The sequence below is a fragment of the Saimiri boliviensis genome, chromosome 9 (genome assembly GCF_048565385.1).
Source record: "Saimiri boliviensis isolate mSaiBol1 chromosome 9, mSaiBol1.pri, whole genome shotgun sequence".
Lineage (NCBI taxonomy): Eukaryota > Metazoa > Chordata > Mammalia > Primates > Cebidae > Saimiri > Saimiri boliviensis.
The window spans coordinates 62,734,891-62,752,596 of NC_133457.1; the positions used below are offsets into that span (position 1 = coordinate 62,734,891).

The following is a 17,706-nucleotide window of genomic DNA, read 5'->3' on the forward strand; positions in this document are numbered from 1 at the left end:
CATTCCTTAGTGGAGCGACTTGGTGTTTTTTCTTTCCTGTTTTTTTTTTTTCTGAGATGGAGTGTTGCTCTGTCGCCCATGCTAGAGTGCAGTGGTGTCATCTCGGCTCACTGCAACCTCCACCTCTTGGGTTCAAGTGATTCTTCTGCCTCAGCCTCCTGGTAACAGGCGCCCACCATTGTGCCCAGCTAAGTTTTGTATTTTTAGTAGAGCTGGGGTTTCTCCATGTTGGCCAGGCTGCTCTCAAATTCCTGACCTCAGGCGATCCGCCCGCCTCAGCCTCCCAAAGCGCTGGGATTACAGGTGTGAGCCACCGCGCCTGGCCTGAGAGATTTGGTTTTACACACAACTCTAACCATTTCCTGTCCCAGATTCTGAAGGACGGGACACTTGCATGATGCTCGTAAGCCCATGCAGTAGTAGCATGACTTTTGGCCAGTTGTACATGCTTTTATTATACTTTAAGTTTTGGGTACATGTGCAGAACGTGAAGGTTTGTTGCATAGGTATACACATGCCACGGTGGCTTGCTGCATCCGTCCCCCTGTCATCTACATTAGGTATTTCTCCTAATGCTATTCCTTCCCTATCCCCCATCCCCTGCTATCCCTCCCCTAGTGCCCCACCCCCGAACAGGCCCTGGTGTGTGGTGGTCCCCTCCCTGTGTCTGTGTTGTCACTGTTCAGCACCCACTTATGAGTGAAACATGTGGTGTTTGCTTTTCTGTTCTTGTGTCAGTTTGCTGAGAATGATGGTTTCTAGCTTCATCCATGTCCCTACAAAGATCACAAACTCATCCTTTTTTATGGCTGCATAGTATTCCATGCTGTATATGTGCTTTTCAGGGGCTGTTTTCTTGTGTCATTTTTACTTACTCTAAGTTTGTCCTTCATGTCTGTTCCTCATCTCTCACACACTTCTGTGACTACCTGCTGGCACTATCATCCACGTGGTTGGTCAGGCCAAAAACGGAGTACTTTAGTTTACTCCTAATTCATCTGCAGTCCTGTTGTAGCCTCCAAAACACATCCCAAACGTGACAGCTTGTATTACCATTACAGTCACCTCTGTCGTCACCATCGTGCTTCTAGAAAGGCCACCACCATTACCTGGAGGTACACTGGCCCTGAACTGGTCTTCTTACATCTATTATGCTTTCTAAAAAATTGTGGTAAAATCTACATCACATAAAAGTCGCCACTTTAAAGTATAGTTTGGTGGCATCTGTGCGTTCGTGGTGGCATGCACCTCACCACAAGCTAGGTAAGAACACTTTATCAGCCAGCCTGCATCTGTTCTGACCTCTGGGGTGTGCTTTCTGCATACCAGCCTGAGGGACCTTCAGATGAAGCTTGTCCTTCTGACTCTGAGGCTTCCCTGTCCATGGAGGACTAGAATCTGAAGCTTCTCATCCTGGCCCATGGGCTTGGCTCCCTGAGGCCGCCTCTCTCCTTCCCTCACTCCAGGACAGCAGAGAGCTGGGGGAAGTCGCAGGACATGGCAGATGGAAGGAAGACGAAGGTGCTCTCTGGCTTCCAAAGTGAGGGCCCCTCCTGAGTCAGGAGCAAGACTGCCCACCTGAATTTCGGAAACTGCTGTTTAAATCCAGAGAGAAGATAGACTGTTGGCAACGTAGTGTCTGATCCAGAAAGCAACACGGAAAAGGCAGAAAGTCAGCGGTTTTATTATTGTCACTCTCAAACCAATAGATAGGAGATGCCACCCTCCACCCCGCATTCCGCACCCTCAGTGATTCTTACTTAGCTGGAGAATCCCTTTATGACAGAGTTCTATGTCCTGGGAATGGCACCACCAGTCATCGTAGCTGTTGAGGCCACATTTAAAGATTCTCCTTTCACCTCATTCTCCTACTTCTAAGCCACCTTGCAAGTCCCACCTCCTGTACCCTGCAAACCTCTAACAATGACCTCCATTGCTCTCCACATCCTCCGCCACCCCACAAATCTAAGCCACAGTTTTCTTTCCCCCAACCCACTGTGGGACCCTTCTCCCGTCCTGCTTCCACCCCTGCCTCTGGACAGACTGGTCCCCACACGGCAGCCAGAACCACCTTTTACAAACTAGAAAAATATCATGGTGCTCCCTTGCTCAGAGCTTTCTGGTGTCTTCACATCCCACTTAGAACGAAATCCACGTGCCTGCCCTCAGCGTTCCAGCCTTTCCAGGCCTGTCTCATACCTCGCCCACTGTATGGTACTTTTGTCTGCTGCTGGGATATGCTGGACTCCCACTGAAGGCTTCGCACTGGGGATCCATGCGCGTGGCTCCTCGTACACAAGTGTTTCTTCAGAAGAGACACTACTGGAGGAACTGCTGGGTCAAAAGGCACGCAGCTTTGAATTTTGATACGTGCGGGCAAATTGCACTTCAGATGTGTTACCGGTTGACCCTCCCCTGCATCGCGTCTCTCTCTGTCTTCTCACTCAGACTTCAAATTTTTGTCATGAGAAAACACCTCTTTTAATGTCACTTTCCCTGATTATTAATGTCGTTTAGTATCCTTTTAAAATACTGACCATTTGTATTTGTTTTCCCGGAAATTGCCTGTTTATGTCCTCAGTACATTATTCTGTTTCATTGTTTTCCTGGTTTTTAGGAACTTGTTTCATATTTTCAACGCTAATCTCTTACCTGATACACGTGTTGCAAATGTTTTCATCAGCCTTTTTCTTTTAAGTTTGCCTATGGTGTCTTTACCATCCTGGCAATAGACATGCGCATTTGTCCAAATCTATCAGTCTTTGTGTGTGTGTGTGTGTGTGTGTGTGTGTGTGTGTTTTCCCCTAGATTCTAAACGTCTCTCTCAGGAAGGTTATTCCTTATGCATATTTTGAATATACTTATATTTCTAATAACACTTGGGTAGGTTGTTTTTAAAAAAGATTTCTATCTTTAATCTTTCTGGAATGTGTGTTGTATGCATTGTATGGTAGAAACTAACTAAATTATTTTTCCAAATATATTGTTGGTTCTTCTGATACTGGTTTGTTAAACAGATTTTCCTCTCCCCATTGGATGCCATCCGGCCACGTGCTGACTTCACTCTCTTCCGTCTCTGTAGACATCTAGCTTGTGTAACAGCCATGGCTGTCATTCTTCCTGCGGGCCTGTCTAGTAATGTATGACTTGAGCCAACAGGCAGTAGGGAACCACTGTAAGTTCACGGGCAGGTGACACATGGGCAGATGGCACTGTTGAAAGAAAGGCTATTGAGGTGGGTTGGCCTAGATCTTTGGGAGTGGAAGGGCCTGGGGGGAGGCCAGGTAGGAGGCCCTGATGTGGTCCATCCATGAAGCAACAGGACAGGCTAGGGGATGCTTAAGAAATAAAAATTATTGGGGGAGGCAGAGAATATGAAGGAGGTGTCAAGAGGCTGAGTGGCCAGGGCGCTGCGGGGTAGAGGAAGGAGAGTTTGAGCCAGGCTTCTGGAGAGTGGTGGTGCCCCAGGTGAAAAGGAGTTGCCTGAGAAAGAACCCACTGGGAGATGTAAGCTGCTGAGTCTGCTTTCAGACACATGGAGCGTGTGATGTTTTTAGAGGACATTTGGACTTAGGGACTGGAGTCCTGCCTGGGGAAGAAACTTAGATTTGGCCCTTGCTCGTGACTCTCTCAGGAGACGAGTGTGCTTAGTGTGGGGCCTGGGGGAGATGCCTCTCTTTAGATGGGAGGAGAAGCCAGATTGATGGGAGACATCAGAACTCAACAGAGATGTTGACAGAGAGCCAAGAGAGAAAGTATTCCTAGGAGGGAAGTGTCATGTTCGCTGCAGCAGCTGCAAGTCAGGCCGTGGGCTGGGTGGCGGCGGGCAGTGGTGGGAGGAGCCGGCGGGGCAGGGGTGTGGGGGCAAGTCCAGGTGGCTGTGCAAACTCAGGGTGACCAGAAGCATAGAAGACCTGGTGAAATCCAGGCTATGGGGTTGAGAGCCTGAGGGAACCATGGGGTGTCAGCATGTGCTGGCTGTGCTCACCGTACAGCAGAATGGGGACACGGTGGGTGTACAGAGCGGCCGGGCAGGCGGGCGGCAGCGCGTGGGAAGGCAGGCCTTCTGGGCGCCACTGTGTCCTCTGACCCCGGCCTGCTGTCTTCGGCCACTTTAGACTTTGGCCTCCGCTTCGGTTCCCAGGCTTTCGGCCTCCTGAAACTGGAGGTCTTTGAACTCCCTGCCTGCCTTGTTTCTGAAACTTCAGCTGTTTGTGGCTGAGCAGGAAGTGTGGTTGAAGGGGCCAAGCCAGCGCGGCTCCCCTCTGCCCTCCTGCTGACCTCGTCACTTGGGCTTGCCTTCTGTGAGCTGATGTCCTCTCACAGGGCAGAAAGCACTTCCCATGCTGCACATGCATCTGTGACCTTCTGGACGTAGCTATGTGCCCCAAAATATTTTGGCCCAAGGTACCTACCTGCTTGACCTACAGGTCGGTGACCCTGAGCTCATCCGAGCCCTCCAAGCTGTGGACACCACCTGGGTTTTAGCCTGTCATTCAGGATTAGAGCAAATTTCCTGGGAACTTATTTATTTTTGTAGATGAGGCTAACAGGTGGCAGATACTGCTTAGCAGCTAGAGAGGATCTGGACCAACTGGTCTGGCGTTTGCGTCCGCTGTGGAAACCTGGAGACACTTGAGCGGGAGTTTGTTCAGCGCAGACTTCTGCTGTAGATCCGGGCACTCTCCTGCCCAGCTGCTCATGCCAACTTGCAGTTCACAGAGAAAGTGTTTGGCTTCTCCCAGGCACTGCCAGACGCCCCAATCCCTCTAAGGACTCTGCTAATAAATGCATCTTGGGAAAAAGCTGCATTGCTTATTGATGGGATTCCACCAGTGTGATTAGGTGGTGGCGGCCTTTGCTTGTAGGGAAGCTTTCTTCTGTGTGTGTGGCATTGACATTGGCTGTTCCTGGGTGGTGGGGAGCTAAGAATTGGTCACTTTGTCCTAGCACTTGTGAACAACACCAGAAAGATCACAAGCATCATCCATGGTGAACAGAAAAAACCAACTCTGTGGGATTTCCAGGAAGGCACTGCTCCCCCCCTTCAGCCTCAGCCCTGAGGGTCGAAGGCTTGGCCCTGCTCTATTTAGTTTGGACTGAAGGGAGAGGGACGTGAGCACTGCGGGGGTGGGGGAGTGGTAAAAACAAGAGTTGTTGGTTTTAAAGGTTTTTGAAGGGAGGAATTACTGCATCCCCTCTCAGACATTACCCTGTTTGTAATGTCTGAGAGGGGCTGCAGTGGTATGGTAGCCATACATTTCTCAGCTTTTATCCTGGTTAGTCTAAATCATCAGAAAGCAACATATCCCATCTGCAGCCCCAATTCCCAAGGAGCCTCTCAGGCCTGTGCCATGTTCAGAGCTTTGGCTTGTGCAAAGCTGCAGGTGGAGAAAGCTCTGCACTGCAGATACGTCTGGGCTCAGGAGCTTGCTCATTAGGTTCTTCAGTGCCCTTTGTATTATATTTGGACACTGATTACAAATTCCTTTCCAAGCTCAGGACTGGGAATAAAAGTCTCTCTCCTCTGATGAACTGATCATTTGTGTTTCTCAGACCCTTTCTAGAACTAGGCCAGTCTCTTATGCAGGACAGATGAGTGTAAAGAGAATGAACAGTGGATGCTCTGCTGTGTTTCCCAGTGGAGAGTCTTGACTGCAGAAAGCCGTCGATTTCTATAAAACAGCAAGATACCCCAGGAGCATCTGGCTTACCATCAACAGCTTCCTTTGATGGGGGTTAGGATCTCAAAACCCTAAAATGAAGTGCTCATCAACAGTCATTTCTTGTCTATACCATCCTGAATTATCATAAAGCAAACCACTCTGGCTGGAATCTAGTAGCTTTTCTTCCATCTGTGTTCCTGTTCTACCCTTTGTTGAGGCCCTTCCCCAAATTAACCCTAAAACATACTGTTGAAAGCATTGCTCTCTTGCCTGCAGCCCCTATCCTCCTCTCTCTTATTTTTTCTTTAGCTACTTCTGGCTTTTGCAGACACTTGCTCCCTGAAAATTCAGTGGTGACTTTATGAATTGTCATCAGAAATTCTAAATCTCTGTGGCAGGATCTGGCCTCCAAGGACTTGTCAGAAGCCAGCAGCTTCTGCCAGTGCATGGGGCTGTATCTGCAGGGGGAGATTAACCTGGAAAGATCTGTTTCTGAAATATATGTGGGTGGCCGCAGAGTGGGAGGACAGGGGGACTCTGAAGGCCCAGGGGAGGGTCAGGTTGGTTTCAGCAGCGACAGGCTTGCCCTGCAGAGCATCTGTTATCTCCATTAGCCTTCATGACTGGCATCTTGGGAGTTTTGTCTATAGCTGAAGGGTTTCCTCTAGAAATTATGCTTATTTGAACCCTTTTGTATAGAATTTTTTCCTGAAATACCTTGTACATTACCATGCTGTCTTACCCCGAGAATGATCTACAAAGGGACTTACTCATACTTGTATCTAGTGTGAACTCTGAGATATAATAGTAGCTGCTCAATAAATATTGTTGAGTGAAAAATTGATGAATTCATTAGAAAAATAATTCTGATTATTTCTTATTGCAGTGTCGATACTTTAGAAAATATAGGTAATCAAACAGTAGGGATTCCCTGTTGGGGAAAGGCAGGACTGAACGGCAGAGACCTCTGATGGATATGAGCAGAGCCTGCCTTCTGGCTCTACCACAGCCTCTGCACAAAGGGAGCTTCGTTTTAATGCTTGTAAAATGTCATCTCACGAGCAGGTTTTGTGTTTTTATGAGATGACTTCTTGTTAGTGTTTAATCATTGTTCTGGAATTAAAAAAAATCAATATATACAATAAAATACACTATTTTAAATGCAGAGTTAGATGAGTTTTGACAAATGTGTGTGCCATGTCGTGTCTGCCTGAATGAAGATGAGAACATTTTCATCACTTTGGAAAGTTCCTCATGCTCCTTTGTAGATAGTGCTTCTCTACTTTATTTTTTTTGAGATGGAGTTTCACACTGTCACCCAGGCTGTAGTGCAGTGGTGCAATCTCGGCTCACTGCAGTCTCCGCCTCCTGGGTTCAAGCAATTCTCCCTCCTCAGCCTCCTGAGTAGCTGGGACTATAGGCATGCGCCGCCACACCCAGCTAATTTTTAAATATTTTTTAATATTTAAAAGAGACGGGGTTTCGCCATGTTGGCCCGGATGGTCTTGATCTTCTGACCTCGTGATCCACCCGCCTTGGCCTCCCAAAGTGCTGGGATTACAGGCATGAGCCACCGCGCCCGGCCGTGCTCCTCCTCTTCACTCCAGGCACCCACCATCTGACTTCCATCACTGGATTGGTTTTGCTGATTCAAGAACTTCCTATGAATGGAGTCATGATATGTACTCTTTTTATGCCTATCAACACTTCATCTAGGATTCACCCACATTTCAGCTGAGTTTTAAATACTGCAAAAGGGTTACATTAGCAGAAGAAGTGTGAGGGCATTGCACAGATGAAGATCAAAAGAGCAGAGGGAGCTTCAGAGACCAGAATGGTTTAGAGTGTCCCAGGCATACAGTCTGAGGGGGCAGTGGCAGGAGCCTACCATGGTTGAGAGAGAGGACAGTGTTGAATTTTGCCTGAGCCCTGCAGTCTTGGAAAACAGTCTGGTCTAGAATCTTGAAAGATACAAAGAAAATAAACTTGGGGAATGAGAGAGAACAGGGGATGTTGATTGATTCCCATTATCTTATCACCCAGGGGAAAACCCCAGCAGATATCTTTGCTGACTTCCTTGGGTAACCAAATCATTTCTGGGAACTTAGGGTTATCGTCAGCATTGGTGATGGTTCTGGAGCACGAACATGCTCTCAGGCCTGTTGAACGTTTCCCCCTATCTAAATGCTGAAGACAGCTGTGCCTCTTGTGTTCTTGACTCTTTTTGTCTGTTGTCGTTTGAGACAGAATCTTGCTCTGTCGCCAGGCTGGAGTGTAGTGGCGTGGTCTCGGCTCACTCACTGCAACCACCACTTCCTGGGTTCAAGTGATTTTCCTGCCTCAGCCTCCCAAGTAGCTGGGATTACAGGCATGAGCCACTATGCCCAGCTAAGTTTTGTATTTTTAGTAGAGATGGGGTTTCACCACATTGACCGGGCTGCTTTTGAACTCCTGACCTCAAATGATCCCCTCCTCCTCAGCCTCCCAAAGTGCTGGGATTACAGGTGTGAGCCACCGTGCCTGGCCTTGAGTCTGCTTTTAACAGTGATCCTGTCTCTTGCTGCCCATGGCCTCCACTTCCAGTCTGTGTCCTTCCTTAGTTGACCTCTCTGGTTTCTCAGTTTTGTTCTTCCAGGTTTGCAGTGGGTTGTAATGATCAGAAAACTCTGTTCTAGAATGTCCCTGAGAAGGTCTTGAGTGTGGTCTGGAGGGGATTCCCCAGAGTACTAGTGCATGGTTCCCTCTTGCTGCGTATCAGGTTGGGGGAGTTGTTGGCAGGTGTGGTATTGCTTGCTGCTTTTCATGAGTGGTGTTTCCCAGGATCTGCGGTTAAGGTCATTGTCAGCTGTTTGTCATTTCCTTGTTAGATCGTGATAAAAAGTTGAGGAAATGTGTGTGAGCTCATCATGGCTGGAATAGGGGCCTGGCCTGTGGTGAATTCTGTCACTTTGTTCAGTCATCTTCACATCTTTAGTCCTGATAGGAATCCCACCTGTATAATAGATTCCATAATGCTGGTGAATCTGGTGAAATGTGTTTTTGTTCCTTACCTGGGAAAAAAAAGTCCTCAGTGTAAGGAATTTCTCCTTTGTTATGACTGTGGTTCTTGTTGCACTTGATTTCTTTTAGGATCTGGTGGTGATGGGTGCCCCAGGGTCATTTTATTGGGCTGGAACCATCAAAGTGCTGAACCTTACGGACAACACCTATTTAAAGCTGAACGACGAAGTGATCATGGGCAGGCGGTACACCTACCTGGGTGAGTACTCAGAGAGAGCACAGGTAAGAAAGGGGAAATGGGAGTGATTCCCAGCAGATTCACAAATCATTGCTTTATTGTTGGAAAGAGGGGTGAGTTGGCTTTGATGCCTGCCATTCTCATGACTTACCTCTTTAGTCAGGGCATCTTCACATCTAGCTCCACACACGGAAGGCAGAGAGGAAAACAAAGTGGGGAACTGAATGAAAACTGTTCATTTTCATTAAAAAGCTGACAGTTGAACCTCCAGGGAAATAAACATGTGATTTTCTCGTTTCCTCAGTTGCTGAGGTTCAGATGGTCAGGTACAAATGAGCGCAACGGAGTCTTGATTTTCCACGGCGTCCCTTTGAATGGAGTCCCTGCTTTCCGATCACAAAAACTGGCTGCAAATAGAAAAGGGCCAGACGTTATCATGACAGACAGCAACCTAATGCTGAAGGTTAATTAAAGGCTCAGAAAAATGTCTCTTATTTTCTTAACTCTTTTCATCTTCTGGAAAGAAGACGCAATTTAATTTAGCCATCAGGCAGAGTGACACTGGGACAAGGTCCATGCGCATTTAAGAACAGACATAGGCTGTCTTTGCTTGTGTGGATGACAATTACACGACTCTTCTTTAATTCATGCCCTAAATGCTATAATTCTGGATTGGAAACGCAGCTAAATTTAGGAAGCCCTAATGATGACATGCAGTGCTCTTTCACACTCATGGCACGTCACTTGCAGGGGGAGGCCCCGACTCCATGTTTGCATAGAGTCGCTGGGAACTTCTTGTTAAACGGGGGTAGGGAGTTGTTGACTTGCCTTTTCCCTTCTAACTACAAGGTTTTTGCCTGGTAGCAGAGACCCAACAATCCTTCTACTCTGGGATGTTTGCTCTGAGAGGCACCCAGCTGCCTGGTGCTATTTATTAAGCATTTAGCCTATGCCTATAGCATTTACCGTCTGCCAGGCTCTGTGTATTATTTCTTTTAATTTCTGAAACAACCTTATGAAGTAGCTATTATTATCTACATTTTATAGATAAACTGAGGAGCAAAGAAGTTATGTATCTTGTCAAGGTCACATGGCTCCTAAGTAGCAAAATTGGAGTATGACCCCGTGGTTTCTGAGTACAGAGTCTGAATGCTGAGCTGCCTTCCCTGTGGGTGCAGCTGAGAGGGCACCTGCCACCGGTGCTGTACCTCTCACTGGACTGGGAGCACCTTGAAGGCAAAATGTGGGATTGTGTCTCACATTTCCCAGACTTGGAGTAGTGCTTGGTGTACAGAAGGAACTCAACACATATTCACTGAGTCAGGGAATGAAGAGAGGACAGAAGAAAGCCCAGTTTGGTTGATGGCTTCGGGGTCTAGGATAGCTCCTCTGAAGCTCAGGACCTGTGGTATTTCCTTGTATACACGACAGAGGCCCTTATCTGCTGCAGGATTATCAAGCATGAGTCCAGGCTTTGATCTCACTCTCAAGTACTATCAGCCTCCAGTCTGAGAGAAATCAGCCACATGGTGAGGAACAATTGATCATGAGATGATGTCATCGCAAAACTCAAACAACTTATGACATTAGCGTTAGAGGGTGATGACAAGTTTGGGGACTGTATGGCAGCCTGTACAGGATTTATGCTGGCCAGAGGAGAGCTTTCAGCCTGCGAGCGAGGCTCTCAGAAAGCAGGAGACACTGAGGCTGAGCTTAGGCAACCTTTTCCTTTGTTACTAGATTCCTTTTGCATCCATATTTTTTCACTGACCACCTACCCACCCATCCACCCTTCCATCCACTCAACCACGCATCTACCCACCGACCCACTGACAGCTTCTTTTGCCTTCTTGTAGGAGGGAGTGTGGGTAACAGCAGGGGCTTTACAGACAGAGTGGATTGGAGTCTTGCTGTGTGATCTTAGGCATGTCGTGTAACAGGTTTTTCTATTTCCATATCGGTAAAATGGAGGAAACAGTCATGCCTTCTTCATAACGCTGTTAGACTGAAAGAGATACCTAAAGACATACACAAACCTGTTGGTAGCAACTTTGTTTATAATAACCTCAGCCTGGAAACAATCTGAATGCCCAGCAACAAAATAAACATGTGACATATTTATATATCGGTACATTGCTCAACAACAAAAAAGAAACAAACTGCTACTTAACAATGTGGATGAATGTCACAGGTGTTATGTTGAGTGAAGTTCTAGATATCCGGTGATAGAAATCAGAATGGTGGGGCCAGGCATGGTGGCTCACCCCTGTAATCCCACCACTTTGGGAGGCCGAGGCAGGTGGATCACGAGGTCAAGAGATCAAGACCATCCTGGCCAACATGGTGAAACCCTGTCTCTACTAAAACTACAAAAATTAGTTAGTTGTGGTGGCGCATGCCTGTAGTCTCAGCTACTCAGGGGGCTGAGGCAGGAGATTAGCTTGAACCCTGGAGGGGGAGGTTGCGGTGAGCTGAGATCTCACCACCACACTCCAGCCTGGGCGGCAGAGTGAGACTCCATCTCAAAAAAAAAAAAAAAAAAAAAAAAAAAAAAAAGAATTATGTCTACCTGTGTGGGGCATGAGGGAACCCTCTGGGGCTATGGTTCTGAGGCTATAGCCACTTTCTTGCTCTGGGTGGTGGCTGCATGGCTATGCGCACATGTGTACACATTCACTGAGTTCTATATGTCAGATATGTGTACCTTACTGCATGAAAACTACACCCTGAAAAGAAGAAAACAGATATGTAGTATTCATACAGTACTTGTCCCAAAGAGGACACCCAGAAAGACCTCTTTCCTGCCCTAATGTCCTCGTGAACATTACTTTGTTGGATGAGAGCCATTTAAGCATGAGAAGGCTGACAGCTGCCATTTTTTTCCTGGTGGTTTATGTTCCAGAATTGGGGGGCATGCTTGAGAACCATTTTCATCTGATGGATTTTTCCCCCTTCCCTTCTTTCTCAACCCTGTGCTTGGTTTCTGCCCATCCTGTTCAGGCTACGCGGTGACTGCTGGACACTTCTCTCAGCCGTCCACCACCGACGTGGTAGGAGGGGCCCCACAGGACAAAGGCATTGGCAAGGTGAGGAGAAACGTCTGTGGAATAGCCGGGGTCAGACAGAAGAGGGGAGCATGCTGTCCCTTGTACAGGGGTTTGCCAACTGACGTTGGCCTGAACATCCTGCTGGGTGGCTGCTGGGCAGGTGATGAGGAACCCCTGGCTGCCCCACCCTGTTTGAAAGTTTCCCTTGAAAGCTCAGAGTGTGAGTAGTTCTCTCATTTCCTGCACACTCTCATTTGAGGTTTTTCACAGCTGCCTCTGTGTATGTGTGTGTGTGTGTGTGTGTGGTTGTGTGGGGTGTGTGTCGGGGGTGTGTGTGTGTGGGGGGTGTGTTTGGGGGTGTGTGGTGTGTATGTGTGTGTGGTGTGTGTGTTTTTTTTGGTGTGTGTGTGATGTGGGTGTGGTGTGTGTGGGAGTGTGTGTATGTGGTGTGTGTGTGTATGTGTGTGGTGTGTGTGTGGTGTGTGTGGTGTGTGGTGTGGTGTGTGTGGTGTGTGTGTGGTGTGTGGTGTGGGTGTGTTATGTGTTGTGTGCGGATGTGGTGTGTGTTTGTGGTTGTGTGTGTGTTTGTGTGGTGTGTTGTGTGGTGTGTATGTGTGTGTGGCGTGTGTTGTGTGTGTGTGGTATGTGGTGTGTGTGTAATTTGTAAGACTCAGCCCTGGCCTCACGGTGTCCTTCAAAAGAATGGCATTTAGTGCTGTGCAAGTTCAAATCCCAAACCCTTCTCAAGTTTGACTTTGACTTAATGGAGGTAGGTCTGGTCCCAGATATCTCTGTGGCTTTATTTATGTCCCAGATTATTTTCATATTTATTTCCCCAGTGTTTTAGAAGGAACATTGAACTGCCAAGACTGGTTCAGCCCAAAGGCTGGACTGGAAATATGTGGGTCTGGCTTTCCCTAAACTACAGTATTTGCCCGAAGACCCACCCCTGGATCTAGGGCTGTCTGAATTCCTTTGGGAAACATGACCTCTGAGGGGCCTGAATTGTGAACTCTGCTCGTTGGTTCTTGAGCATGAAGGTACAGGACATGCAGACTGAGAAGGTGCAGATGGATCAGGAACCCACATTTTTAAGAAGCTCCATGGGTTATCTGATGGGAAAGACTGAGTGAACAGAGGAGTGAACTTTGAATCTGAGCCCCTAGGGTAGACCTGTGATAGAGTCTGGTCCTATCTCCCAAGGCTTGGAGAAGTGGAATCTGGATTCTGGATTGGCCCAGATGAGCTGAGATCACTGGTAATTGGAGCCTTCAGCCAGGAGGTCAGGGTGATCGGGGAGCTGAGGAACTTTCTAGCTGACTAGGCTTGACTAAGGGTAATTTCTATGGATCCCCCTGGGCAGAGGTTAGGAGCTGCTGCTCATGTTTCTGGAGCATGTGCCTCCCTCCTCCCTAACATTGATGCTGTGGAGAGAGGTTCTTCGAAACTGAAACCAGATCACCTAGGACCCTGAGCCGGCGGGGAGGAGGGATCATGCAGGTAACCTTTGATCACTTCAAGAAAGAGGTGGTTCTTTCCGAGTTGCATGAATTTCTCTAAATAGTAGAGAAAGATGCAGTAAGAGCTGTTTGCATTGATTCTGTCTTCTTGGGGAGGGGCTGCAGGTTCCCAGGAATCTCTGTAGAAATGGTAAAAATGCCTACCTCTAGTTCACAGTCATGTGGGTACCTCTGTGCTAACGATAGCAGCTTTCTTTTCTCCCTAATTGGAGAAAACACAACTCAGTTTTGTAGTTTTCCCTTTGGATGACTGCGATGAGCTTCGTAGTCCCTGTCACATCTTAATGGGACCCCCTGCAAACCCCTCTCACTGGCTGGCTGGGGGTGCAGGGTATAAAGTAAAAAAAAAAAAAAAAAAAAGAGGAAATGGTATTTATAACTGATAGAGCCCAGAGGGCGGGAGTCCTGGATCCAGTTAACAAAGACACTGCATAAAAATGCTTCTTTGAGTTAGACCACCTGAGCAGCATGGGGGAAACTGGTCATAGTGGCAAAGCTGCTGACAATTCCACATTCCCAGGGACTGGGGCTAGTACAGACTTGATTCCCAGGGACCCCAGGGTGGACCTCTGGCCTTGAGGATTTTGGTGGTTATTCCAGTGCCAGGGCGCAAAAGCACTCACGCTAAGATGGCAGCTCCTTATCTCATGGGAAGGCTACTTACACTGGTTCTCATGAGACACTCTTCCCACAAGATGTCATCTGAACTAAGAACTTGCATAGTCAAATACATTTAGGAAGTTAAATGTCAGGGATCATCTTTGCAGTGGAGATGAATAGTTCGCATGAACATGCTAAAGGCTCTGAAAAGTTCCACGGTCAAGGAATTTACTTAGTGTTTAACTCCGCATTTCCCCAAAACTCCTGCTTACCCAGGCAGATCACATGACTCTAATACTACGTGACATCACTTTGGGACACTGCTTTGTCTACAGTACTCACCTCCATCCATCCCTTTGTCTTCTGTTGAAATGCCTGTTAAAGCCCCACTAGGAATAAAGGCTAATCCATACCACCAACTAATTTTAAAAAAAGGAGTAAAGGAAATACTTCAAGAAACGAAATCCTAGCTTTTTCTCAAAGGTGAATTGTTTACTTGTAATTTTGAAGCTCCTTGGGTCTTACTGTGTGTGGCTTTCATGAGCAGTGTGGTTCAGGAGCAGTGGAGGTGATTTCTGCCTCTGGACTGAAGGACACTTTTCTTTGCAGGGTTGGTAAAATGACAGCTGACTTCTTCATGATCATCAGCGAGCAGAGGCACATCTGCTGTGCACCTGGCCCTTAAGCTTTTAAATAGGAGTCCCAGGAGGATGCTGATAAATATCTTTGATTCTTGATTTCATTCTAATTAGATTTTTTTTTCATTCCATAGGTTTATATTTTCAGAGCTGACCGAAGATCAGGCACCTTAATTAAGATCTTTGAAACATCAGGTAAAAAGGTGAGGTTCTTGGTATAAGTGACTATTTTTTAATTTGAGAGGTGGGATCATGTGGGAGTCTGTTCTTTTTAGAAAATTGTGCCCTACGTTTATATGGCAGTGCTATCTGCTTGTTGGTATCTTTACCTTCTCAGTGGTGCGTAAAACCTGTATATTCATGGGACTCATGCTCGCTTTAGGAGACATTCTGTAGCAAGATGAGTTATATGTGGCCAAGTTACAGCACAGAGTTTTAAGAGATTGTCCATAGTTCAGACTGTCGTCAAAGGGACTCATGCTCTATCTGCCTCTATTCCTTTCCCAACTCATCTCCACCTCCAGAATCAGGTACAGTTGGGTACAGGTGGCAAGAAATGCTTCTCACTGAACCTGTGTCACCAGTCCAATGTTCCCCCCTTCCGGAATCCTCAGCCTTCAATTGTCATTGCCAAGGTGATTCTTGCCACACAAAGAAAATCCAAGCACAAGTTACTCGATTCCTCTGAGAACCTTGAAGCAGAAGTAGCTCAGGGTACTGCCCTAAAGCTAGTTCTGGGTGAGGTTAGTCTGCCTGGGTTCTCCCCATCTTGCGGAATTCTCTCTCTGCTTTCTGAAAGTTCCCATTATACTGCCCTGTTATCTAAAATTAAGCCAGCTAGAGAGTCCTGCTATTGATAAGCAGCAGTTCTCACGGGCTTCCCAGTCATACACTCCTTGTATGGCTTAGGTCAGCAGGACTGTTGGGCTGAGCTTGGCTACTCTAAGGGACACAAGTTTGGGTTAGGAGCTCTGGGGGGTAATTTGGAGGCTGGTCTCAGTGGAGGCCTTCATGGGATCTGGGAAGAAGCATAGGATGTCTGGGACATAGGAGGAAGATCCCAGAAGCTAGGAAAATGCCAGAAGGCGATTTTTATCTGCCACTACCCTGCAAAAGGGGAAAAGAACATTTCCTTCCTTGGCCACGTGCCTCCTTAATTCTGTTCCTGCTGAGTTGGAACTGCTGTACGCCAGCCTGGGATCCTTCCATGTTGTTCTGATGGTGAATCATATTCCGAGTTCCCGAAATCCCATTCAAGTAGACCTTTTTGCGATTTTAATAATCCAATAGGTATGCTTAGTATATCATTGTCATTATCTTTTGAATAAAAAAGTGCATCACCGAACTTGGTTTTGCATTCTTCCTTGGACTGGCTCTGTCTTCCCCTGAGAACTCTACTGGCTTGTGTTATTTTAACATTTCCAAAACCCCAAAGCAACAACACTGGTAAATGACCATGAACCATTCTGCAAAAAGGTTTTCCAAGCATCCTTAAAGTTAGAAAAGAAGTCACTTCGCGCTGTTTGTGATTTGCAAAGGAGAGTCCCAAAGATCAAGTAGGATGTGAGTGGAACTAAGGCTAACATTTTAGATCTTCTCCAGAAGATAGTAAATGGGTGACGGTATCTACCATAGAAACAAACTGCCTCTTCCCTTCAAATGCACCTGGGTTTGAAAGCCTAAAGGTAAAGGATTTCCACAGTTCCTGCCACCCCCGCTTTTTTTTTTTTTTTGGAGACAGAGTCTCATTTTGGCATGATCTCAGCTCACTGTAACCTCTGCCTCCTGGACTCAAGCCATCCTCCCACCTCAGCCTCTCAAGTAATTTGGATCACAGACATGCCCAGCAGAGTTTGGCTTTTTTTTTTTTTTTTGGTGGAGAAGGGTTTCACCATGTTGCCCAGGCTGGTATCAGACTCCTGGGCTCAAGGGATCCATCCACCTTGGCCTCCCAGCATGCTGGGATTACAGGCATGAGCCACTGCACCCAGCCAAGGCTTATTTAAAGTGAATTGTGGAGCTTAACTGTGCCCATCACCCTGTTTTGAGCATCTTTATGTTCACTGGTAGCGGTGCCTCCCAAACGGCTCTATCTTCCCTGCCCTACTCCTTGCTGCCTGTGCCCTGGGCAGGCCCAGTTACCGCCTGCTGCCCTCCAGTAATTAACAGTCTGTAGTTCTTCCCTCTCTCCTTCTTGAAAACCTCTTGGTTTGGATGATTACCTGTGCTCAAGTTGGTCAGGTTTTTGAGAGTAGATCTGAGAGTTGGCAGTGCAAGCAGGATGAGGTTAACCTCTGGGAAACCACTTGTCCGAACTTCCTAAAGACTTTTGCCATCGAGTCCCAGGACAGGTTCAAGCCTGAATGTCTGCTTGGATGTCCTTATCGTATCAAGATCCATCAGATTCTCTGAGAAGGGGCAGAAGGGCCCAGGTCTTCAGCCTCTTGGCTTCGTAGCCATTTGACCTTTTCTTTTCGTCAGGGCTCCCCTGGCCCTATTTGCACCGTTCCATAGGCACCCCTTCTTTCTGCCGCTCACTCACAGCGCTCTTACCTCCACTTCCTCCTCGTGTCTCCAGCTCGCTTTACCCCGCCATCACCACCCTGCCTTTGAGATACACCATGACCTTTCTTTATATAGCGTATTCAGCTTCTTGCCAGAAGAAATGAGACATTCGTGTCTTTCTGACTTCTCCATTACTTCCTACAAAAGGACATGACCCCAGGCTTTCGAGTGCTGCCTTTAGCTTTATCCCTAGTCCAGGGCCACGTAGACAGGAGGGTTCTAACTCAGCAAACCACCGGTTTACTTCTGCTTCCGCCTGGCTAGAATTTGGCCAGATAGTTCTGTATCCTGGCTTCCCATAGGAAACAAGAAAACAACAACAACAACAACAAAAAAACAAACCCTGGTTCTTGTCTTTATTGGTTGACTTTCTCCAAATAGTGCATATAAGAAATCACCAACATGTGTGCAGTTCACATGTTAATACGGACA

At 47.2% G+C, this 17,706-nt stretch overlaps 1 protein-coding gene across 2 annotated transcripts in view; it reads left to right on the forward strand.

Annotated features, from left to right (window-relative positions):
• The window catches only part of ITGA9 (integrin subunit alpha 9), a 372,517-nt gene that overhangs the window by 44,343 nt on the left and 310,468 nt on the right, over positions 1-17,706 (forward strand). For both annotated transcript variants that reach the window (XM_074406027.1, XM_039462008.2), the window contains exons 6-8: positions 8,796-8,925; positions 11,905-11,990; positions 14,844-14,912. In XM_074406027.1, the coding sequence (XP_074262128.1) occupies positions 8,796-8,925; positions 11,905-11,990; positions 14,844-14,912 (285 nt within the window). The remainder of the gene's footprint in view (positions 1-8,795; positions 8,926-11,904; positions 11,991-14,843; positions 14,913-17,706) is intronic.